Genomic DNA, 19,856 nt, shown 5'->3' on the forward strand with positions numbered 1-19,856 from the left:
CATTATTTCAACATAACACATAGATTTAGTATACGGGTATATATTGCTCTCATCTCATGCAATTGCCTGGTACAAAAATGTTGTTACGTTGTTCTGCAATACATGCATTATACATTTTTTTTTTGTCAGCTTTAACTTTTACTGTACTAGCAAGCATGTATGTTCCATCAGGAAGATTAACCATCGAAGCCTGATGCAAGACAAAATTGCTCAACAACCATTTTAGAGCTTATTGGACAGCATCTATAACGAACTACGAATAGGAAAGGCACAGCTGGAATATCCCTCTACACACGGCCATCTTCACCTGTATTTCCATCCTCTGCCCTGCTACCCAGCTTGACAATATCTTCTACAAGAATCTTTCCATCTGTTGAATTGAAGTTTGACAATGATCCAGTTACTTCATTAATTAATGCGCCCTTAATTGACTATAAGCTTTAATAAATACTGACAGCATTGTAAAACCAAAACTTGATTATTTGGAAATGCATCCGTGAGTGGCCTTCAAAACTGATGACCAGTAAGAGAGAAAAGAACACAACAATGTCAAAAATTGTACACAATATCATGATGGAGAAAAGGACTCCTGCTTCTCGCAACTCTATAGCTACAATGAAGCGTATTTGGGTCCTTCGAAGATGCTTCCAGCAAAAAAGGAAAATTGAGATTTAGGTGATACTTGGGAATGAAATGAGATGAAAATTTTGTGAATAGTAGTGAAATGATTTGAGTTAAGATTTTATTGGGTTTTGGGAAAGGAGAGATAAAGTTGAATAAAAAATATTATAAAGTTAAAATTTTGTTAGAATATAATTTTTTAATATAATTTTTGTTTTGGAATTTGAAAAAGTTGAATTATTTTTGTGTTTTGTTTAGAAGTTTGGAAAAGCTGTAATAATTAGATAAAAATGTTGAAGATTTAATATTAAAAAGTGTTTGTGTTTGAATGATGTTTGAGAAAAAAAAATTATGAGAAATTTTGAGATGAGTTAAAACAAGTTATGTTTTCCAAACAACCCCTAAAACAAAAAAGAAGTTATCACCAATGAAAGCACACATAAAACATTTGATATTCTTCAAAAATGAAGTACACAATCATTATAACATAACTATCAATAGATAGAATAAAAGAAACTGACCAATGTCTTTGGAGAGATTGCTGATGAGCTCTTGGACACCCTCCTTTCCCAGTGTATCCTTCAAGTACATAGCAGCAGATGCAACCTCCTCCGGAGTAACTTTTCCATCATAATCTCTGCACACATACAGCAACAGTGATATTTTACCACATATAGTTAGCATTAAACATTACAAAAGAGTTAATGATTTGACATATTACCATGTTACTATACTGTGGAGTGAGTCTTTCCAAGTGTTTAGAATCCAATTATAACTAAATAAACAAAAAGGAAATGCCAAGATTTGTTGTACAAAATAATGAAAAGCTACCATGACCAACTGAATCTAAACAGGCTGCTGAATCTAGGAAGGCTGAACCGAGTAGTGCGAACTATTATACTGATGCTGTAATCCAATCAAGTCAAACTTCAATAGCTACATAGAGTATCTTGCTTCCCAATTAAAGGAGGTCTTCATGCATTGCTAAATATTCTCTCTCTACTCAAACTAGATACATTTCCAAATATGGTTATCAATATATAAAATTACTTATAGAGTGCACAATCATGACAACACTAACAAAAAATAATTGAACATGTATGTCACTGATAAAGAAAATTAAGCATATATACTTCCAGCTGCCAAATCATTACTTAAAAGTATAACAACGCATGCTTTGAGTTGCTTCAGCTTTTCACCAGTACTAAGAATATGCATGTAGGTGATTTTAATGGCATGGCCCTTCAAGACTTTCTTGCCTCTAGTGTGCCTACCTAAGTGGGGCAGTAGAGTTGTATTTCAGGCTTTGCCATTCTTTGATCAATAAAATTGTTTATTTATAAAAAAAAAAGTATATGCATGTAGGTGAACAACCATAGACAGGAGGTCAAAGTTACAAAGGTAGCAAGAATAATGTCATAGCTTTTGCATTGATAGGACCCATATGCTGGTCCCTAGATTTTCACGAGTCTGAATCCAAAAGTTTGCAATAAAGTTTTGCTTTTGGGATGTCGGAATATTAGTTCATTGTAAAAGCTCTTTGCAAAATCATGAAATGATGCTGATTCTAAGCAAAATGTCACCTCATTCTCCTGTATTTATTTTAATTTATATATTCTCTGAGACTGAAGCATTCAGTTACTCTCCAATCCATAATAAGTAACTTATCTCTGGAACACAAATTGTGGTCATCAGTAACTAGACCATCCAAAAAATCAAATGTTATTTCAACCTCTAACTATAAACCATTAGGATCTTTAATCTAGAATGTATTTAGGTGTTCTTTTGTGGAGGAATAAGGCGCCTCCCAAAGCTCTTTTCTTCACCTGGACAGCAGCGTTAGGAAAGATTTTGAATACTGATAACTTGCATAAGCATCGGATTATCATTACCGATTGGTGTTGTATGTGTAAGAAATCTGGTGAGTCAGTGAACCATCTCCTGTTACATTGTGAGACAGCTAGAGCTTTGTGGTATGAAGTTTTCAGTCGAGTAGGGCTAAGCTGGGTAATGCCGGAGTCAGTGGTTGAGTTATTGGTCAGTTGGGCGATGCCGGGCGGAGATTCACAAATCAAAGCGGTGTGGAAGATGATCCCTATTTGCATTATGTGGTGCATTTGGCAAGAGCGCAATGAGAGAACATTCGAAGATAAGGAGCGGACATCAGAGGAGCTTCGTTGCTATTTTTTCAGTACTTTATTTCTGTGGACTTTAGCTATAGACTTCAATGGATTAAATATACATGATTTCCTTGCGACTTCTATAGCGACCTAGATAGGTCTTATCTCTTATATATCATCTTGTGTACTTGGGCTATGCCTATTATTATTAATACTACCGTTTACTTATCAAAAAAAATTTAGGTGTTCTTTTGTATACTTCCTGTGTACACGGGCTATGCCTATTTCATTTCGTATGAATAAAATTTACTTCTTCCTGATTAAAAAAAAAAATTATAAACCATTAGGAGTTAATCGACCTTACTGCTGAAACTACATAAAAGAACAAATTTTCCGAGTACCACATAAAATTCATCATGATCTTGCGCATTGAAAAGAATATCGAGAGAAAGCAAGACCCATAAACAATTACAAACCTGTCAAGTACTCGCCAACGATCACCGATCTTGGCATCCACATCATCAATTTCCTTTTCAAGATTTTGGAGCATGGCATCAACCTGAAGTATTCAAACAATAGACACGAGTTGGTATCATGTTGCACCTACCAATAATGCTCATACTAGGTACAGACAAACAAGATAAAAAGTAAAACTCAGGATTGAAAATTCTTACCCTGTCTATGAGTGCTGATGAAACCTCATTACCTTCAGTCACTTCAGTAGCATTTTCACTTTCCTCTCGGGCAGCTCTATATGCCTTCAAAGCACCTTTTTCACCACCGGTACCCTCTTTTTCTACCATGCTATTATAAAGTTCTATCTGGAAGCATCAAGGCAATCACAGTGAGCAAAAACATGAATAACTATTCTCTCATAAATGATCATCAGCAAACACTGATATAAAGCCAACTATACATAATAGGATTGCCTAATTAGGAACATCAGCTGATGAATCATTCTGGTTGTCAGTAACAGAAAAGACCAAATAATCATATCTGTAACCACTTCTTATGCACCCTTGGAACAAACCAAAGAAGAACATAATATTACTTAGAAGCACATATAAAGTGGCTCTTTTTTATGAACATATAAATCAATTACAAAGATAGTTACAAATCTTACAAGAAAACATAGTATACAGAATAAAGGAAGGATTGAACAGCATTAAACAAAAAGACTAAAATCAAGAGATATGAAAGTATGGGTGCTTCCTATGGATGAAATAAGCTTTTCTCATACTGGTTTATTCTCCTCAATGCAATTCATCTGATGATTTTACTTGCAATCTTATGCTACTTAGTACTCAGAAAAATCCTTAATAATGACCATGAATCAAGCTTCGAAGCCAGCATACAATACAAGTGCTTACCAAATCTTGATCAAGATTCACAATCAAAGTATATAAGGGGGAACAAAGGACTACCTCCTTATTTACAAGTCTCAGAAACTCTTCACGTTCTCTACTAACTGACTGCAGAAAAAGAATTTACAGTTTAGACAAGAGTACAAGAAGTTGTTAAGAAAATAAAACTAACCAAAACTATCTTAATAATTCAAAGCTTTTAATGAAATATCTGGTCCTTACAGATGCAGAAGCTAAAACAGCCAATGCACGACTAAGTTCACAAAGGTATTCTTGTTTTTCAAGTGCTCTTTGTCTGGCTTGTTCTTGTGCTCCTCTAGCTGTAGGGTTGATTGTCTCTTTCAGCGCCAGATCCCCTTGGCTGGCTTTAGATTCCTTCATTCTGGCTTGCTCTTCTTCCTCTTTCTCTTCCTCCTCCTAAAATTTAATTTGAAAAAAAAAAATTGAGTAATAAAGATAAGTACTTGCAGCTCAAAAAATTGCTTAAGCAGCCAAGAGAATAAAGTCTTGCAGTGTACAAGGCAGCCTTTAGATTTAAAGCTTAAACTTCATTTGCTACAAGATTCAGATCCCACGCACAGTACTGACACTTAAATTACCATTTTCTCATTCATTCTTAAGTATCTCTTTACTTATTATAACCTTCAAAACCAGCCAACAAAAAAAATACTATCTAATTTTAAAAAATAAAATAAAAAGAGACATTTTAATCATTACAGCATTCTCCTCGCAATAGAACTAGTAGTAATAAGCATTTCAATAGTCAAGTTCCCAGAGCAGCAAATTGGCCTGTGAATTAGGCAAGAATGTGTTGAAAAATATTAGCGAATAACAACCTTGATTAGTTCTTCCTGCATCTCAAGGTATTCCAGTTTCCTTCTCCATCCTGACACAGAATCTTCAGATGGCAAAGCTGTAACACCAACAGTATCTGTAACCTCATCTGGCAGAGAAGAGATTGTAGCTTGGAGAGCTTCCTCCAGTCTCAATTTCCCGGACACAACAAATGCCCTGCATATACATCAACTGAATAAAGAGGCCATAGAGTCAAACGTGCAAAAAGTTGAGCAGGAAGACTCATGGGGCATTTAAGTACCTGGAAAGGATCAAAAGAGATGATGGCAGAGAATGATTGAGGGACAAATCCAACCAATCACGAAGCTGCATGAGAAGTTCACAGTTCAAACTAAATAATTAATGAAATGACATTTTATTTTTTTCTTTTTTATTTTAATTTAATGAAAAAAAAAAGTAAGAGGTACTATCTTCTTTGGATGATTGACAACAAATCTGGAGGATCACGTATAGCTATCACATTAGTTTGCTTTAAGCAACTTAGACATTTTTTAACATGCCAACTCCCCCTTCTTTTCCCAAAACCTTATTTTCTTTCAGTGCAAAAATAAGATGGTGGGAGGGTGGATGCAGCTTGAATTTTTCAGCGTTTCAGTTCCATTTGGCATGACTTATAGCTGATCCCTGATGGTGCAAACATAATTCACACCCAGGTTTGCAAACCCCATGCAATGCTTCAGCCACTTACATAGAGACAGGGTGAAATAACTAAGCATGTTTTAAAGGGGAAAAACCTGTTGACGCATTTCTTCCACTGAAAGATCTCCAAGCATGCCTCGCTCCCTACAATCCTCACGAAGTTCAGCTTCTGAAAGGGACTCCACACCCTCTGCTTGAATCAATTTATCATCAGCCTTAATCCTATAGAGAGACAGAGAAGGGGAAGGAGGGAGGGATTCAATCAATTCACTGTTGTCAGTAAACAATTCACTCTTGTATTTAGTATTTTAAGTACAATATTTGGCACATAAGGTTGAAGATTCTTGTGGTAAGTATCAGTACCTATCAGACTATTAATATTAAGAGATCAGAATATAAATTTTTACAGTTTTACTGATGATTCAGATATCAATCACAAGAAGACAGAATGAAAACGAGGTAATAACAATGAATCTACTCTGGAAAAAGGATTTTTTTTTTAATAAGAACTCTGGAAATGGATTTTGAAGGGCCTTTCCCCTGGGGGTAGGGAAATCATGAAAAATACTTAACAATAATGCCAAAGAAGAAAATGAAGACCATCTCTGAAACATTATCAACACACATTATATGTATATGAGAAATTTGAGATACCTTTAGCACACAATATGACATTCACATTGCAAAAACTTTAGAAGTCAGAAATTTAGAGTAGAAAAGAGTCTTCATTGCCAGTGGAAAGTGACCCACTTCAAGTATCTTTATAATTTCCCAGAGGTAAAAGGTGAGTTTGTGAACTCCCGATCAATGACATTATCCACTCTCTAAGTAATCTTACGTCAAAATCAACCAAACAAAATTGTATCTCACACATGCTCAGAACCGTTTATTCCATTGACTTGCATCAAAAGTCGCCATGTCAAATTCCAAACCACTTAAAAGCTGACCATGAAACAACTGAGAACCTACTATATAACTTTCAGATAGGCAGCACAACACTCCTACACTCGTGTTTCATAAAGAAATGATGAAATCATTGCAAACATAAAAAAATAAAAGTTGCTAATGATGTCAAAGCATGTATCTCACCGCTGGAGTCTTTTCCGGAGCATGTAACGTAAGTGTGCATCCATAAAACTAAATTTGAATAATTTTGTGTCGATTCCCATGTATTTGCACATACTAAGTAACCGAGGCCTGATAGCAGCAAAAGAGGCATAAGCAGAGAAATTATGATTGCAATCCAGGTGGCAGCCTAATGGTATTTGATATCACTGAAAAAGTGGGGAAGAAAAATCTTCATGTATCCCAGCAATCATGATGACAACCTGCTGATATTATCTAGAGTAAGTTCATCATTAAACAACTTAGCGAAGCCCAAAATTTCTTCATTAGAAACAAGGGTGCCCCTTCTAACCTGCATATGAATAAAAGGCATAGATGTTAAACAAAGAAAGAAAAGAAGAAAACCATGGAGGACCATGAAACTGAAATCCTAACCCTGTTCAAAAACTCATCAAGATCTTCTGCTGTTTTTCTAATTTCTCCGCTCTGTGAGTTCTGAACTTCCTTTGCCATTTCTTTCGCAGTGTCCTGAAGGAACTTGGCGTATTCCATTCTTGCATTTAGCCTCCTTTTCAATGCTTCCTACATATTGAGCCATTTAGGTTAAACCAAGGAGAGAGAGAGAGAGAGAGAGAGAGAGAGAGAGAGAGAGAGAGAGAGAGAGAGAGAGATTGTCACTATTTTATAAGTAAAAATTTATTAATAGGCGTAACAAGTACAGTGTGTATACAAGAGAAAACACCTAGCTAGGATGCAGAAATAGATACAAGGAAAGCTTGAACATTAAGCCCAGGATAGGAAAATGATCCGAACAACGTCAAGTCCCACTGTTATGGGAAATACATTTTTTTCTTTGTTCCCACAAGAAATGGCTCAAAATAATGGTCAGCAATGTTATACCCATCATTCATCTAGAGGCCTTATATTATGCAGCAATTATGGTCAGGAATGTTAAACTCATCATTTAAAGACTGACTTTCTAGCTTTATTCCATGGTTAGTTCCTCAATTCTGCTGCAATGGGGTCATAGTAATAAACATATTTCTAGCATATCCATCTTTCCACTAAAAATCACCACAAGACCTTTACCAGAGTTAGCGAAGGCTCCTGTCTAAAAGCAACATCTTCCAGAGCGAAAGGTTTAAACTAGAAGGGCACATCCTCCAGGTACCAAGGTGTTGATGACCTGGGGATGAAAATGTTCTACTTCATAACCAAACCCAACCATTACTTTAGTTCCAGAAGAGACATTCCAGACAGGAACATCATGACAACAGCAAGAAAAAAGCAGAGGTGAAAGTTATAACATCATTCAAATTATTAAGTGAAAAAAAAGATAGAATTCTAGCAACACCCATTGCAACCAGTACCTGCTCCTTCATCTTATCTTGAAAAGTTGATGGCAACATGTTGGGAAATAATTTCAGAAATACCGGCAATAGAAGTTCCATGAATGGAACAATGATAAAAACTGCAAAAGGAACTAGCCTAAAAATATCCGCTGTGGTTCGTGTTAGTTGTTGTCTCTCCCTTCTAGAGAGACTCTTTCCACCAGCAAGTTTTAACAGCAATCTTGAACTGATCCTCATGTCAACCCAGAGTAGCTTAGTACCCAACCAATAATGTTGCAAAGTTGATATAAATTCATCTTTCCAGTGAACAAGTTTCTTGGCCCAGTCTGCCCTGCAGGAAGGATTAGCAAACCAAACAAGCATCACATGTAAGATTCTGTTGGTTATGTTTTTCCTCAGAATATAAATCCGTCATTTGGAGGAGTCTAACCTGCTCATAGAAGCTACAGCTTGCAAAGCCGGACCAATCCCCAAAAATGTGGCCCAGACTCTACGCAAACCTGATTTAGCAACCTTCTGAGGCTCTTGCAACTGTTTGGCCTTCGCTTTGGCTTTTGCAGTACTCAAACCTTCGACAGCTTGATCACATTCCTCTGGAGATGCTTCCTTTCTGTTTTTAGCAACCATTTCTTCATTTTCCTCATCGTCACTGCCCATTTTGGGTTGTTTGGCTGCAGCTGTTGAAGCATTTCGAATTGACTGTGGCGTCAATCCCATGTCCATAAGAGAAACGTATTCTGACCTTCCATTCCCAAAACCCGAAATTGTATTTCTATAACAGCTATGCCTAAGTTTTCCAAGAACCGACAAGCTTAATAATCCCTCTCTTGCTACCGAAACTTTATCCCTATCCTTCACACAACTAAAATAAGTAGCGGGGTCACCGGACCAAGAACTCTGTGAATCAAAATTATGCATAGGATGCCTGTGACCGATACATGGGAAACTTTGAATTGAGTAAGTGGAGGCATTCACATAATCATAAATGAACCTCTTCCTTCTCAATATTGCTCTGGAAGCCATTATCCAACTCCTCTATCTTCACCAACAGAAACTCATTCACACTTCTCAATAAGCCACCAAGGTAAGCAGCTATATAGTCACATTCACAAAATTACAAATCAAGACCATGATATAAAAACAAAAGGCAAACAGAATGACATTAATACAGTGTCTTCATCAGAAAAAATCAATGCACTGCACTAAAACCTCATATAACATATTTCTTCATCAGATTGAATCATGTAAGAAAAACTTAAATTGACAAGAATACCAGGTTTAAGATCATCAATCTGTTTGCTATGACACATAGAAAATGACATTTGTTATGTGAATTATTACAGGTCATTTCTACACTTTATGCATTCCAAAAATTTTGCAGTTAAAAACAGAACAAGAATATATATATTGATAAAACTGTATTGACACACGGAGGAGAAGTAAAAGAAAGATTACGTCCAGTATTTATTTTGATAGGTAATTCCGTTTACTTATAAAAAAAAATAAAAAAATTTATTTTGATAGGTGAGAAACAATGAAAGTTACAAATGTGGACAAGCAACAATCGAATCGCCAATAAAAAGAGATACGACCGAAAAGATAGCTCGGCCATTGATTTTTTGCTTTACCTCAATGTTCTTCTAAACCAGGAGACACAGAACTGGCTCCCTTTTTCTCTTACACCGAACAGAGGCTTTGATTTGAAAACAAAAAAAATCCCAAATATGAGCGGTTACCAGACGAGTTTAAGTAATACCAAACGCCCAAAGGAAAACCTAGCCCTTAAATTTCAATCGGCTGTAGAGAAGATCGGAAGCGCGAAAATGCAATTCATTATGAAAAATAAATATATTTTTTTTTTTTTTTGATAAGTCATTATGAAAAATAAATATTAAATTATGAAACGATAACAAGTGTACACGATATTAATAAAATTTTTCAAACTTGTAATCGTTTTTTCCTTGGATTGAAATGCAACCAAAAAGAGCGAAACTCAAATAAATACTTCCAAGCGATGATAAAACTAATAATATAATTTTAGAGGGAATTTCATCAGGGAAAAAACTTAAGGAACTCCAGATATCTAATTATCAACCTCAAATTTTCAGAATTAGGTGACGAAAACATAAATATTAGACACTTAAGAATACAAAGAAATTCAATACAACAACATCAGCTCCCGAAATCGAAAATCAAAATCTTTATCATACGCATGAAACTTGTTACGTAATAAACATCGACAAGAGTCACAAGACTCGCATTAAGTTGAATAAAATTGGCTCAAATAAAACTCAAAAGGTCTATAAACCTATAACTAGAGAAATCGAATCCTAAATCGCGTTTCAGGAAATAAAAAATAAAAAATTCTTGCAATCTTCAAACAGAGAGTTCAGTTCAGAATTGTGACGAAGATGACAGCGTATACACTTACATTGTTTGAGAGAAATCAAAATCGGAGGTCGAAGAATCAACGACTCTTAGAGAGGGAGGGGGGACGACAGAGAGAAGGTCTAAGCAGGAAGGAAATGAGAAAGGTTTTAGAGAGGGTTAAGACTTATGAAGCTAGCTGTAAGCGAAGTTCCATTCGGCTGCTTCGGGGGATAGCTTACACGACGTCGTATGGATGATCTTATTTACTACAGTAGTCCCCAAAAGAATCGGTGGGAACCTCTTCTTTATTTGGTTGGAAAAGAGTTTTGTTATATACAAGCACAGTCGCATATTAATCTATGTACTAATACTAATTTATTCATACTTAAAATTTAAATTAATACTGTTTTCAATAAAATCTACTTTTTGACCAATCACATCACATTGGTACACATATTAATGCATAATTATACTTGCAACTATATTTTTCTATTATTTAATTCATTGTTGCGTTCGCATGTCTAAGAATACGTTAGTTCTTCTTCAATTAATTGAGTTATATCATGAGAGTCACAAAATCTGAACCAAATATTAGAGTTATTTTCTTAAATCTTGATCCAAAATTATTTGGAGTCGATTTTAAAGTCCAAAGTAGTTAGATGCCATTTGGATAATGAATGGAGATGAGATGAAAATTGAATAAAATATTAGTATAATATTAATTTTTATATTATTATTATTTTAAGATTTAAAAAAGTTAAATTATTTATTACATTTTGTATAAAAATTTAAAAAATTATAATAATGAGATGAAATAAAACACTTATTATATCCAAATTGGACTTGCCTATTTTGTTTTCACATAACAGATTAAATGAATTGAGTTGAGAGTCAAAAATTAAATAAAATATTGTTATAATATATTATTTTAATATTATTTTTAATTTAGAATTTGAAAAAGATGAATTGTTTTTTTTATGTCAAATTTGATAAAATTATAATTTTAATATTATTTTTAATTTAGAATTTGAAAAAGATGAATTATTTTTTTTTATGTCAAATTTGATAAAATTATAATAATTAGATGAGTTGAGAAGTGTTGTGAAAATAAACGACTTTCTCACTTCCTAAAATCTAGGTATTGATCTTCGTCGACCAACTCTTGTTATAATATTAATTATCCACAAGTTGATATGCTAAACCATAGCTCTTCCTCGAATTTATTTCATTATACATAGAAAGGGACTGTGCCCGCTCCTACAGAGGACAGAGATATACATTTTACTTTGTTCACTCTGCATTGTTTCCCCATATTAATTACACAATATGAAACTCCAAAACCTCGATTCGAAGAAAATCCCTTGATATCATCTCTCTTTTCCTTTCCCAGTGGAACTGAGTGCTTGTCCGTTCCTCTTTGTTATTATTATATTATCATGATTGCCGAGACCTCCTCTTAAATCCTACACATAATTGCATCATTCCCCCATTAGGCGAAGAGATCAAAAGAGAACGACATTACATTTAGTATTGGAATTATTAGTAACCTAGAGTGCATTGAGGAATCTACTATAATTGACATTCTACATGAATTTAGTGCACAATGCATATATTCCCCCACGCTATGAATAAGCCATGATGGCACCATAGGCTCCATTGGAAAATATTAATATCAAAATTCAAGTAATCTCTCTCTATTAGAAAATTTATATCCCAAGCAGTACTGGTTTGGTGGAATGAGACAGATTCTTTTCAGCTAGAATTTGTTGTAGTTTGAGATTTCCGGACGTGGTAAGTTTCGGAATACATACGAGTATATAATGTCACAGATATCCATCTTACCGACCGTACTCTATTGCACAATCATCTCGGTGCATCAGGTGAACTCAGATTAAACTGTATTCGTTACTTTTCTTGTGCTTTCACATTTTCACCTGAAAACTTGCCAACATATATATCTTTGGGAGCCTGTTTCAACTTTACCTAGTAAAAGTTTTTCATGAGGAATTGGTACCAGTGTTCCAATTTATCACTTAAATGAAGAAACAACCTCAACTTGGTTTTACTTAGGACAGTTAAGTCTAGTCTATTGATTATAAGCTAAACCCACACATTGAAGATGTGCAAGATTGCCTCCCTAATCGCAGGTATGCAAGGATAATTTTACTTATCAGGCTATGACCTCAAGAATGGTTATCAAGGTATATTCCAAGTTTCTTATATGGATTTCTTCAGGGCAATCAAGTACAAAAAAGAACATAGAGATAATTGGTAAGAGAAACTTACCAAGGAAGCTTAAAAGTGTCTTTCCACCATCCTTTTGAACAAGTTGATACTATTTTGTCCAGCCGGACAATTATTTCAGAAAAGGTTGGCCTAACAACTGCTTTTTCATCCCAACATTCGTCTACCAACCTGCATATAGGTTCAAAAAGCAAATTTCCTTTTCAAATCTAACAAGAAAATATTTAGCATGAAATGTTGTCAGAGATTGTTCATTACTTTCTTGAAAAAATATATACATAGAAAAAAGATCTACAGTTGAGTTTTGATGAACTTTTTCTATTGGGAAGTTACACTCATACCATGTGCATTTTTCTCTCCTTCCCATTCTGATCCTAGAGGAGGGCTACTTGAGCTAGACTTCATTTGTTATATTTGATAATGTTAAATTTAAGTATGACTAGCACTAGAAACACATGTACACTTGTCATATTCAGGAAGTCAAATTAAAAGAAAACTTGAATATTTGCCAAGCAGGCAGTGATCATACTAACTACATATTTTTCATCCATGATAAAATAAACCCACGCCAAACCTGGATTTTTAAGCAACTATGCAAACAATTTGAAAATTTATCCTAATGACAAAGGATTTATCTAAAAAATTACCCTTACTGGTTTCAAGTCAGCATCCCAACTATGAAAGTTAACATCTTCAAGCTATAATAAGTTTGACGAGTTTTCTCAAAAATCAAACTTACTCTTTTTTCAAGTCAGCATCCCAACTATGAAAGTTAACATCTTCAAGCTATAATAAGTTTGACGAGTTTTCTCAAAAATCAAACTTACTCTTTTACATCTGGAGGATAACTTTTTGCTTTGATCTTGAATGGCGGTCTCTTTCCTTCTAAGCACATAATTTGTGCAGCTTCCTCAGGAGACATGGGATGGAAAGGTTGTACACCCTCAATCATCTAGGCATACAAAACAAATCAAAGAAATAGTGGTTAATACAGATTACCAGCCAATTAATAACTGTGAGTTAAATTTCCTACTGTATGTTCAACCGGAGAAAAGGAGAAGAATCAACCATAGTCCCCAATATGGTAATATTAAACCCACGAAAGTGGAGGTTATCTCAAGATATTAAGGAATTATAGGTAATTAAACATGATAAAAAATTAATCATGTAGAATACGAGAATTTTTGAAAAGATATACCTCGTATAAAATGAGACCAAAAGAATAGGAATCCACACTTCTGTCAAATATCTCATCTTTGTAAACCTCAGGTGCCATATATAAGTCTACAATCATTAGAGAAAACAACTAATTGAGCCCACGACAATGGTATATTCTGTGTAGCAACTAATCACAAGTAGTTAATATTTATAATCATTATCCTGTATATAAACTGCTTCAATCTACTAGACTGCAGCTGAATAAAGGTCTAAAGTTTAGAGCCTCCACTCTTGAGCTATAGCCACATGAATAAGGAATATCAAACTCCAAGAGACCACCCAGATTTTTAATAATCAGAAATATATTTTTAGTTACAAATTCTCATTAGAAAGCTAAAAGCCAACAGTACCTAGCAATTATCACTTCTTTCTGCACACTAAAAACTCATACTGTCAAACTGAAGTGAGAATTAAAAGAATGTTTCCCGTTTTGGGGTTGGCACATTATATATATGTTTTTACTGTTAAAAGCAAATATAATTTTCTGTCGGGGTGCATGCTGTGTCCACTAAAATATATCATAGATCCAACGCAAGAGTTAAGATATATGGTGTACACAACAACATACTTGAACGGTCAGCCCCAGGCTGTGCTAGTTTTGCTTTGCCTGGTGAAAGCTTAGACAATCTTGTCAAACCAAATCCAGCCACCTTCAAATGACCTCCCTTGTCCAGAAAAATATTTCTGGCACCTTACCAAGATTGTAAATATTAGTGTACATCCCAACAAGAAGAAATCATATTCAGTTTGAAATTGCTGTACACGTCAGATCAACTTTTGCATTTGGTTGTCTTACTTTGGCTTTAAGTCGCAGTGAATAATTGGGTCTGGTTTACATTCATGAAGATAATTCATGCCCCTGATAAGATGAAATTGATCAAGAGATCAGAACAAAGAAACTCTGGATACATATCGCAGGAATACGAGAAATTATAAGCACTTCGAGTCATTTCATTGATATAATACATATGCCAATTACAAAGACCAAAAGCATGCTTAGAAAATTAATAGGAGTGTATGGACAATGTGTGCAAGAAGCAGGGTCAATATTCTATTAAAAAATAGTGTCCACAGTCTTTCAAATAGGATTCCGGCAAGATAGACATGCCTAGCAATATCAAGAGCAAATATTAGAGCTTTGGATGGAGACAGGCGTCCTTTCTTTCGAATATAATTTCCCAAGTCACCCTGAAAAATCACCAGTACAGGAAAAGTCAAGTTGGGATTAAAACATTTCAATGATGAAAAATCAAAGTGGCATTCCTTAATGTTTTCAAAGAAAGCTAAAGGTGTTTCTGGGTAGAGAAAATTTAATTAACCGTCCTTATAAGCATCCCCATGCCAATCAGCATGTTCATCTTCTACTAGAAGAGTCTTTATGAATACTCACACAGATATGTATATATATTGCTTGCACATGTAGGGGCAAGAAGAAGGGGAAGGAAGGAGGGCGAGAGGGAGAGATGCATGCTTACTTTTGGATGATACTCTGAAACAATCATCATGGGTATATTTTGGGTAACTGCTCCAACAAACTGAAGCACATTAGGATGCCGGACCTTTTCTAGCAACGTTAGCTCATGTTTGAAAGCGTTTCTGTTAAAATAAAGGAAACTAAATAATTATGAAAAACAGGAGTGGGCGTTATAGCTATGTGTTAAGCTCTATGAACCAACAGACTCAACAATCATCCTGAACCAAAAAACAAAGAACTGACCACTGAGCAAGTTCAACAGCAATGGTATTTTGGCCACAGAATCTAAGCATTTTAATCTTAGAAATGTCCCAAAAGTGAAGGCTCCAACAATCCAAACAATAAAAGAAGGGAAAATAAACATCAACTCGAGTCTGAAACTGACTCCTAAAAGGACATTCGGTGCCATTATTGCACATTCTTAGATGCCTAGACGAGACTAAAGCACTATAAACTTCCCTTCTTCAGATTATTGTCCCCCATAGGATTTTTCATATTCATTTGCAGGAGAGAAGGAAGAGGAAGAAAGATTAATGCTTTCTTCTACTGCCTCTAGGAAATTCATACAAATAAGGGAAAACTGTGTCTTGAAATAACCAGTATTTCATTGGTGTAAATTGAAAAAAGAAAAAATGGAAAACTGAGTTTATCTGCACTCCTGGAGTATGTAATCACCATGCATATCATGAGCAGTAATCTAGGTGTGAACATAAGCAAGGCACCCAAGTGGAATCAAGAATCAGGAGGACACGCAAAAAAGCAGCAGTAGTCCATGCATATGAGACAGGCGAAAAAAAATAAAGATAAGGTCAAGTAGCTTCCAAGATATGAGGCTCTCAAAAATGCAGACTACAATTCAACTCCATTTTGTTGATTAGGTGAATCTCCAGTATACACCTTGTGTATTTGGTAGCAACTTCATAGTTTGTATTTAATAATATTATTAACGTTATAAAAATAAAGTTAATAATATCATTAACTTATGAAAAAAACCTGAGATTCAATTCAACTAAAACTTTCTTTTAGACGATCATGGTAAGCCATGTGAGACCTTTTTCAACTAACTACGTTTCACTAATTGATTTCTTTTTCACCACTCAACACTATGTAATGTCAGTACTCTAGGTTACATCTCTAATGACTATCATTCCTCATTAGGTTTTCTTTTATTTATCGGTAAATAATAATTTTATTGATGATAGAAAGTAGGCATGGTCAAGTATACAGGCGTATACAAGAGCAACATGAATAGTTGTTAGACTAGGGATACAAGGAAGTCGGAATATATTTTGGACGAGTAACCATAAAAACTGTTCTAACATACATAAAGAAAAAAAAAATGTCAAATTGAGATGAGCACATACATGCTATCAGGGTCTGAATAACTGTCCTTGTCAAGTATCTTTACGGAAACCTTTGTACCGTTCCATTTAGCCACTTGATATGATCCCTGTAATAGGCAAACGAACAAAGACATCTATCAAATAACAAAATATATTTGAGAAAGTATCAACGATTCAACAGTTTGCTCAGTGCCGACAAAAAGAAAAAGAAAAAGTGAAAGATGAAATTACAACAACAAATAGAAGGCAGAGAGAGAGAGAAGAAGGAGGTGAGGAATCAAAGAGCTCAAACCAGCCATAATTGCAAATGCACAATTATGTCCGGAGTTTCATCAGGATGAAAAGGCATATTTTTTTTGATAAGTAACAATGAAAGTAACAAATGTGGATGAAAAGGCATATTCAATATATGGTAACAAAGATGATGATAATAATAATAATAATAAACCTCAGAAAAAATAGATAATATTAATCTGAACTAACAAGTACATCGCGACAGTATACGATAGATGACTGGAAAATGAAGAACTACGTTGCCTATACATAGGAGATTTCTCTGACAAATTTGCAGTGCTTCATATATTGAACTAAAAAAGCTCAAACATCATCACTAGAATAGTGGTCTCCAAAGAAACAGCAAAATACACACCAAGTCAAATAGGCATATACTTCTTAACGTTTATTAAAAAAAACACGATTGCAAGTTATCGTGCACAAATTATTTCCTACATGATTAAAGCAAACAATAACTATCACTTTCTGTGTCTAAAAAAAGGGATCATTACAGGCATATGAAAAATAATGCACAGGTTAAAACAGTACCATATCTCAAGCTTCCAATTAATAGATGATTTCTCAACATATACGACACTATGCAACTTGTTTATCACTTGACAAACGTACAAGAATACATATGCAAAGATTCAAATGCATGACATATAAAAGCTTATTCTTTTCAACATATAAAGCCAGATCATTGCAAAGAAAGTTAAAAGCAGATGCAAAACTCTTTAGTATTGCCATCACGGTTGAAAACTGAAAAACAAGAGCAAAACAAAAGCACGCTTCAATATTTGAGCTGCCTGAATGCATCGTCAGTTTCTTTACTATTTCTGAGTGAAGGGGAATATATATGCGGGTTTTTAAACAGTACGAATCTACAGAGCTGCTAGTGAAGGGAACAGGATCATGCCGTAGAGATTCGAGAACCCTTCCGAATCTGGAGCTCCAGCGGATTAAGCTCGTACTCTGGTACTTCTCGAGGATTTGTAACAGCCATTGGCGTCTTCCTGGCTTTCTGTAAGAATACAGAATAATCAGCTAATTCTGTTAACAGATTTTTTTTTTTTAAAAACGAGGAAGCGTTCATATCGAACCGGAACTTTGGCTCCGCGGGCTTTTAGAATATTGTAAACTTCAGTGTGTCCGTAATATTTGGCGTCAGCAGCTGCCTGTCCAGATACATGTAAAGGTCATATCGAGGTGAAGGCTGCAAAGAATTGGGTTAGATTGTTCAACCAAATTTAAGTATTTAACTTATTTTAAATTAATTATTAATAGAATTATTATTTTTTTAATATTTTTTTAAAAAAAATTAAATTCATCTAAATCTATTTCATTGATTTAAAAAGATAAAGTCATTTTAATTTAAAAAAATTAAGTGTATGATTTGGTAAGTGAGAATTTTAAATTTTAAGATGAAATTAATTATTTTAAAATCTAAAAAAATTAAATTATTTATTATAATTTATATGAAGATTTAAAAAAATTATAATGATAAGATAAAAATTTTAAATTTGAAATCAAAATTATTGACCATACCGAACCTAAATCATCTCAATAAAACCTGCAAAACAAAATTAGTCACGCCTCAACTCGACTCCTCACAACCTAATCTAAGTGTAAAAGCTAGCAACATTTGAATTCTCCCTGACGAAATTTCCGATTCGATTTTTTCCTCTTTAATAACAAGCCACAGATTCCATCTTCAAACAAATCAAGCGGAGCCACACAGAACTATAAGAAGAAGATTCATTGGCTCCAAGAAGATGTAGAATATTTATTTTGAAACAAATCTAACAAACAAACCGGTAGTGCCGTACCGTGCTCCCCCAGCGATCACGAGCATCGAGGTTGGCTTTCCTGCTGAGCAAGAGTTTGACGACCTCGACATGGCCTTCGCACGCGGCGATGTGCAGCGCGGTCCTCCCATCCAAGTCGATGCTGTTGACGTCGATCCCCTCGTTGAGGAGATCCTCCACTCCCTTAACGTCCCCTCTGCACGCCATGAATAGGAGGTGCATCGTGGCGTCGAGATTCTCCGGCATAGTGAGATCGACGGCGCCGTCTTGTTCGGGGCCACGGTGTATCGGGTCCAGAGACGACTGCCTTCCGAAGCTGAACCTCTGGTTGTTCCTCCTTGGGTCCAGCGACGACTGCCGCGTGAATTGCCTGCTCAGCGTCCGCCCCAGCTTCCCCGTTGAGAGCTGCCGGGATATCCCCCGCCTCAGTTGCGCCGCTATTTTCTCCATTTTCTTCCTTGATCAAGTAGTAGAGTTTTGTTCTTTCGAATACCAGATGGAAGAAGAAGAATACCACGACGACTAAATGCAGTTGTGATTGGATTGGGTTGGGTTGGGTCGGATCGAGAGCTTGAGGGACAGGCTCGGAAGCTCTCGATACCGGGCTATGTAGGGGGATCTCTCCGAGGCAGCTGTACAAATTCGAATGTCAATTTAAGAACTGAGGGAAGCGTGAGAAAGAGAGAGAGAGAGAGAGAGAGAGAGAGAGAGAGAGAGTTTTCGTTTTCCACTGAATGTAGCGGAAAAAAAGCCGTTAATAATTTTTGTAAGCCTGAACCCGTCGTGTAGAACGCGGCAACAATCCCCTCCGGTCTTCCACTTTACAATTCCTCCTCTGCATTATCATATTTTGATTATATTTTGTCGTAATATATGTGCTTGGTCTATATAATAATCAAAATCAATCGAGCGTAGAAAATAAGTCAATCTATCCTTTTTTATAAATAAAATTAATTATCATGTGCCTTTTAAGCATCCGTGAATACAATTTTTTAATAGTATTAAACCCCACGAGTATATTATTAATGAGAAATGATTTTATCTAATATCTTAGATATTTAGATTGTAATTTATAAATTCATTTTTAAAATTTTTTTTTTTATGGTTGTA

General features: G+C 35.1%; 2 protein-coding genes and 1 non-coding gene across 6 annotated transcripts; all 3 read right to left on the bottom strand.

Moving 5' to 3' along the window:
- Positions 1-24: 24 nt before the first annotated feature.
- Positions 25-12,801, bottom strand: LOC122278543 (mitochondrial proton/calcium exchanger protein). Of its 3 annotated transcripts, XM_043088728.1 has the most exons (16): positions 10,448-10,638; positions 9,645-9,709; positions 8,447-9,108; positions 8,035-8,347; positions 7,100-7,246; positions 6,928-7,016; positions 6,689-6,796; positions 5,695-5,821; positions 5,202-5,266; positions 4,942-5,116; positions 4,328-4,522; positions 4,166-4,213; positions 3,416-3,562; positions 3,218-3,300; positions 1,143-1,258; positions 25-370 (listed from the first exon to the last, which is right to left on the bottom strand). In XM_043088728.1, exons 3-16 carry the CDS (start codon positions 9,037-9,039, stop codon positions 288-290), a joined length of 2,289 nt encoding a protein of 762 aa, XP_042944662.1. In that variant the 5' UTR covers positions 9,040-9,108; positions 9,645-9,709; positions 10,448-10,638; the 3' UTR covers positions 25-287. The 3 variants fall into 3 exon arrangements, with proteins under 3 accessions (XP_042944662.1, XP_042944664.1, XP_042944658.1); XM_043088730.1 differs by lacking the exons at positions 9,645-9,709; positions 10,448-10,638 and adding an exon at positions 12,673-12,801; XM_043088724.1 differs by lacking the exon at positions 9,645-9,709 and having other exon boundaries at positions 10,448-10,637.
- Positions 9,564-9,695, bottom strand: LOC122293960. Its single transcript, XR_006237415.1, has one exon. It is a non-coding gene; the product is annotated as a small nucleolar RNA snoR111 (small nucleolar RNA).
- Positions 11,581-19,602, bottom strand: LOC122278555 (integrin-linked protein kinase 1-like). Of its 2 annotated transcripts, XM_043088736.1 has the most exons (12): positions 18,768-19,600; positions 18,042-18,116; positions 17,858-17,962; positions 16,687-16,772; positions 15,324-15,444; positions 14,957-15,036; positions 14,645-14,707; positions 14,417-14,532; positions 13,829-13,914; positions 13,458-13,582; positions 12,673-12,801; positions 11,581-11,849 (listed from the first exon to the last, which is right to left on the bottom strand). In XM_043088736.1, exons 1-12 carry the CDS (start codon positions 19,194-19,196, stop codon positions 11,843-11,845), a joined length of 1,422 nt encoding a protein of 473 aa, XP_042944670.1. In that variant the 5' UTR covers positions 19,197-19,600; the 3' UTR covers positions 11,581-11,842. The 2 variants fall into 2 exon arrangements, with proteins under 2 accessions (XP_042944670.1, XP_042944674.1); XM_043088740.1 differs by lacking the exon at positions 11,581-11,849 and having other exon boundaries at positions 12,591-12,801; positions 18,768-19,602.
- Positions 19,603-19,856: the final 254 nt, after the last annotated feature.

Source organism: Carya illinoinensis, chromosome 1, assembly GCF_018687715.1.
Source record: "Carya illinoinensis cultivar Pawnee chromosome 1, C.illinoinensisPawnee_v1, whole genome shotgun sequence".
NCBI classification, from domain to species: Eukaryota; Viridiplantae; Streptophyta; class Magnoliopsida; order Fagales; family Juglandaceae; genus Carya; species Carya illinoinensis.